This window comes from Opisthorchis viverrini, assembly GCF_000715545.1.
Source record: "Opisthorchis viverrini unplaced genomic scaffold opera_v5_12, whole genome shotgun sequence".
NCBI classification, from domain to species: domain Eukaryota; kingdom Metazoa; phylum Platyhelminthes; class Trematoda; order Opisthorchiida; family Opisthorchiidae; genus Opisthorchis; species Opisthorchis viverrini.
The window spans coordinates 2,065,801-2,071,644 of record NW_008751668.1 but is presented as its reverse complement, the minus strand read 5'-3'; the positions used below and the strand labels follow the sequence as shown (position 1 = coordinate 2,071,644).

The window sequence follows — 5,844 nt, the reverse complement described above, 5'->3', positions numbered from 1 at the left end:
ACCAACCACGCGACGGCCGATGTGGCATGAGTTTATTTGTATATGTGCAATTCATGGTTGTACGCGGGCTGGGATACTGCCAGGGCACACCTAGAACTGCCAGGGCACCCACACCTAGACAGGAGCACACATGGCTGTTTGGAGGTTACCAACCGTAAGTCAGATATGGATTCATGTAGCCGTTATTTAACGACGGAGGGCCTCAATTAAAGATCTTCGTTCCTTCTGAGTTGCGCACGCGTTTGTGCGGGTTCATTCACCAATTGAAAATAATGATAGTTGTTCAGCTATGGCTCCAGTCAGCCCATGGTGCGATCAAACCCAAACTTTGCTTGCAGACCAGTCAACCGACGTGGTAAATGAATTTAATTACCCGCATAAGTTCGGGCGGATCGACCTGGGACAGCAAACTTCTCGAATGGAACCAGGTCAACCACTGTGCACATCTACCGTGTGACTTCAGTTTGCCTACATACAGTATACACCACAAAAGTGTAATCTATAGAACCACTGTACCTCTGATATGTGGTTTATGGCTGGTGAACCAGCTTGAAGCACAAAAGTTCATATATTATTGATGGTCGTATGTCAAATTCGGTTGACTTGTGGGTAAAATTTTGAGGAGAGTGAGATTTGGCATGTTGCGAAAATTTGCCTACGAGGCCCATAGGGATATATTGGGTGGGTGTCCGTGCGACACTTGCAGTTGTCCATCGCTGGTTCGTCAGTGGTTGGAGGTTTGATCAACAGTTTCCTGGTCACACGCTAGGTTTTGGAACATGTGTGACTACGTGTCCTTTAAAAAGCATAATACACTGGCGTTCCTCGCCAAACATCGCTACATGGAGGTCAGGCTTTTGAGTCAGTCTTTGATCGGGGACCCTAGTCGTTCTGTCTAGGTCTGGGCACCCCACAGGTATCCTAACCGTTGCACGTAGTCACCAACCCAGCCGCCTTACTTACTGCATACAGCAGGGCGGGTAAGTGAAAACAGGCTGCTGCTGATACCTTCCTTCTTCCTCTATCACATGTTTTTTCGCCTGTGGTACGGCGCTAATAGGACCCCTCAAATACTGGATAGAAGACAGAACAGAATCGCTCTCCGAAACTGGTGAAATGTTCTCACCGGTCCTAAACACATCAGACTTCAAGTGGAACTCGGACCACGAAGACTTGTTGGCAAAGAAGGCTAAGGAAATAAAACAAGCGCAGGGAGCGAGAATTCCAGTTTATTCCAATTGATTTGCGTGACCAGCCCCGGAAACTGCTGGTGAGCGAAACCATCAATGACCAAAGTGGCGCGACCGTTTCTAACACATCGACTGCTAGACCGAATAGTTGGAATGCTTCCCGTGGCTACCTGCTGCCACTCGTTCGGATCCCCGAAATGTAGAACCCTGGATGGGGGACCTGAAACCCCTTACTGCTTCGGAGGCTTATGACTGCATATGTTCCCTCAAGCACCACCAAACTCCTGGTCCGGATGACTTCCCACTTCAACTGATCAAGGATAGGCAAAAGGTAATTCATCGGTGCTTGTCTGGTTTATTTGCGGGTATCTAAGAAACTGATATTGTTCTAGAAAACTGAGGTAAATGGACGAAAGTACCTATCCCCAAAAGCACCCTTAATGAGTGCAGAGATCACAAAAGGATAAGCCTGACTTCAGTTGTAGCGAGACTGTTGACGACAATTGTCCTGCGTCGCCTCATCGTGGCATGTGAAGCATTGATTCGACAGCAGCAAGCTGGATTTCGGCCTGGTGAGGGCTGCGTTCACACTCCGTCATGCGGTAGAACTATGTTGTATGCATGAATGATCCACAACGTTAGTAGTCATGGATTTACAAAGTGCATTCTCCTAAACACGATTGCTCAATAGGGAATTTCGAGGTGTCACACCTCCAAGTGCTCAACCAGATAATCTGGGAGGCAACGAGCAGCCCGAAGGCCACTGATATCGATCAGCCACCATTTTCTTGCAATGTCTTCATCAAACGCAGGAAGGGTTACGGGAACCCCATCCTGCAACGTTCACCGAACCAACAACGCCCAGAAACCTTCGTAATCCTTTTCACAACCTTCGGCCACGTCATATATTGTTCAGCTCGTGGCTTGCGCCATTCCGAAGGTACGGAAAACAACAATCATCTCGGTAGATGGTGCTTGCGCATCAGTAGAACATGGTCAAGCCACCTCAGATAAGTTTGCTGGATGTTCTCAGAAACTGATGTACCCGCTGCACAACCGAATACCCGTTTTCCAATTACCGCATTACGAATTCGCTGACGCATCTGACACCAGCAGTGCTTCTGAGGAAGTGGTGGTCAAATACCTGAAGGCACCTCACATAATCTGTTAATAAATAATAATAATCGTTCAGCTGTAGCGCCCTTTCGGTGCCTAGCTGCCATGCCACCCGAAGGAAGCACGAGGGCTGGGATACTGTCAGGTTGCTCAAGCCTAGACATGGGAAGTCGAGTGGCGGAGGTCGGGTTCGAACCACGGACCTTCCGGTCAGTAAATCCGCGCTCTAACCACCTGAGCCATCTCGCCCCCACGTAATCTGTTAACAGAGTCCATATCTCATATCCAAACAACAATGCTGTCATTACTGTAGCCTGGTACAGAGCGATACATGACGTCACAGGTGATGCAAATTAGCAAATGTGATTCGGACCTCTGATATTTTCGCAATGACTTCATCGGACACAATTCCATCAGCGCTAATACAGCCATCGACGTCTACGAAATTTCCCAAGGCCTCCAGCGGTTCTCCGTAAATTGTAAGCGAGATGTTCACAGACCAAATGACTTTTGCACTTTGAATTCGCAAAGCGCATGCCGAAAGATGGTTCGATGGTGGTTAGTTCATCCAACAAGCCTTGCCGCTGTCGTCTGCGTACTCCAGATATTCAAGATTCTCACCAGGAATGGCTTGAACACCAGAGCTTTGAAGACCATCCAGAGTTTCTCATTATTTTACCGAGGACAAGGTTGAACAAGAACAGAGAGAGTGGACATCCTTGTCGGACACCACTTTTCATAGAGAAGTCAAGAAGTATGTAAATATAAAGACTGGCTAATGTTCACAAACTTCTGGAGCATATCCCGTTAAGCAAGTGTGGTTAGCAGCATTGACAGAGTAGCAGAATGGAACGCACCCTTGAAGTGAAGGAACACCAAGATTGCGGATCGTCTGTACATATGTTGTTGTTCTCGTATCCCACGGTGCGTGGATACGTGGTCAACGTAACCTCTACACAGTTGAAATCCTGCTTGATGTTCATGGGTCAAGGACTGGCGTGCCGCTGTAAAGCAACAAAAAATCAATGGCTCCAGAAGCCTTGTTGCAACAGAAGTCAAACCGAAACCCCTGTGGTTCATTGCGAGTACTCTTTTTGAAAATGGGCACCCTTGTCAACTTATCCCAGTTGCCTGAGACTCTCTTTCTCCCAGATAGACGCAAAAAGGCTAGACAAGCAGTGACCAAGGAACTCACCACCATCCTTGAAAAGAATATGTGGAAGATCATCGGAATCGGCCACACGACTACGCTTGAGTAGAGATATACACCCGGACAATTCTGAAACTGAAAGGGGTCCCATATTCATAGTCCACCTTTCTGTTGAAGGCCAGGATTCCATAGTGGGGGTAGCAGGTGGCCAACTGCATTGTTTTTCGAAATAATGTGCCCAACGGTCTAAACATTCTCCTTTGACGAGTCATTTTGGTCCCTGATAGTTTCACTGACAAAAGGCTCCCGAGGACCAGTTGAGTGAAGCAAGCGGAATAGCTTGCGGATGTTGCCAGCATTTTTCACATTTTTCATTTCTTCAGCCCTTTGCATCCATCAAGCTTCTAAATCTGCACGGACATTCATTTTCACCTGGAGCCGGGTTGAGTCGTGGTTGCGGCCGAGCAGAACATGCCACCGGGTCTCCAGGAAACCCACGGTCCTATCGGATATCCAATGTTTGGATGAGGTTGGCTGGGTTGGACCACAAATATAAGTTCCTGTTTTGAGTAACGCCTTGGATATCTGCTCCTAGTGATCGTTGATACCCGACGTCGCAACACCCGTCAGGAGTTCGAGAAGCCTATTCTGATAGGTTCGGTTTATTTCTGAATTCACCGTCCTCTCAACCTCTAAACGACCTCGCGTTTTGAGTAGATCTCAAAAGCGCAATGAAAACCAGCAGGACACAAATGCACGGTCTGAGTCCCAGTTCGTATTCCGGAAGAAACGGCAGACACCGATCGACCCTCGCCACCATTGCCGATGATGATGTGATCTATTTGAATTTGGAGCTAGTTTGCTGGTGGGCAACACTTTGTAAAGTGATTTCCGCTGTTCAGGGAATGAAGACTTCAAAGACCGATATAGGATTCTGCAGCCGAAACCCGAAAAAGGGCGAAGGGGTAGTCAGTTCGACTAGAGCAATTACGTCCTGTGTGCTTGTTTCGGGCATACAGCATACATCAATCCAGCGTACGAGCAAGAGCCACTTGTTATACTGTTTGCTTCAGTGTGCAGCAAAGTAGACCGACTTCCGCGGTTTGACAATGGAGACAATGATAATACTTGGAGATTGGTTTCGGGCTACATGAGGCTGTCAACGCCGGCTGACTCGCAGATGTTGCGGCCAAAACCGATGCAAGACAACCTGGGTCATATGTTTTAACGGATGTGTCTACAAGCACAGAGTTATTAATGAAGTGATGGAGGTTGAAGAGAAAGTGTGGTAGAGGAAGAAGGGAGGTACTAGCAGCAGCCTGCTTTCGCTTACCCGCCCTGTTGTATGCAATAAGGCGGCCGTGTTGGTGAGCAACGGCTGAGGTATAAGAGTATTATTGCTTGTAAGTAGCATGGCTGTGTTTGGGATACGGTAAATGTGGGGTGCCCAGATCTAGACAGAACCACTAGGGTACTCGACCAAAGACTGACTCAAAAGCCTGACCTCCATGTAGCGTTGTTTGACGCGATAAGCCAGTGCAATATACTTTTTAAAGTATGGGTCGCCCACATGTTCCAAAACCTAGCATATGGGACCAGGAAACTGTGTTGATCAGACTTCTAACCAGTGACAAACCTGACATAGACGACTGAGTGTTGCAAGGACTGAGGCGCACCAACTGTTACACCATAGTAAAGTAAAATCCCTTCGTAACCGAGTCGATGTCAACGGCGCTCTGCTGTCGGTTCCCATCCAGTGTCTGAGTGAGTGCTCGGCCACGTACAGATGTGAATGAACTATTTTCTGTGCAGGCTGGATTATGTATCAGATACCAAGGAGTGCCGGAGATCCGGATCAATGTCGCTGATTACGATAACGGGATAGTTCGAAGACAATTGCAAAAGCCACTCAGTTTGGTCCCAAAATAGGAGTGGGAACGGAAGCCACAAACACGAGAGTACATTACCCATTTCCCAATTAGTCAGTGAATTGGTTAAGTGAGCAAGTCCCCAGTCCAAGTGGGAACACGTTCTAACTACCGTTCGACTATCGAGTCGGTCGTGCATGAATCTCTTCGAGGGACTTAAAAATGCAGTACAGAGATAGTTCTCTTCTTCCCTCCAATACATGGCCACTCGACATCAGAGTCCGCAATTCCTGAGGTTGCTTCAAAACAAAGGCGCTTCTACGGTACAAAAAAAGGTCAGTATGGCGATCTAGTGCCACATGTGGCCTCGCGAAACAGATGCTCCTAGTGATGAGGTACACAGGTTGGTGGTGTTCACCTAGCTGACGGATCAGAAAACGCTGTTCAGCACAATCAAAACTAATGTTCGTAAACAAGCTGACAAACAATTTCACATCGATAAGATCATCATCATCAACGA

The 5,844-nt window shown here is 47.6% G+C and overlaps 1 protein-coding gene across 1 annotated transcript in view; it reads left to right on the top strand.

The window, feature by feature from the left end:
• Nucleotides 1-5,584: 5,584 nt before the first annotated feature.
• T265_01148 (hypothetical protein) overlaps nt 5,585-5,844 on the top strand; it is a gene marked incomplete at both ends in the record, with an annotated part of 4,498 nt that continues 4,238 nt past the window's right edge. The window contains one exon of the mRNA XM_009165109.1: nt 5,585-5,659. Within this exon, the coding sequence (XP_009163373.1) occupies nt 5,585-5,659 (75 nt within the window). The remainder of the gene's footprint in view (nt 5,660-5,844) is intronic.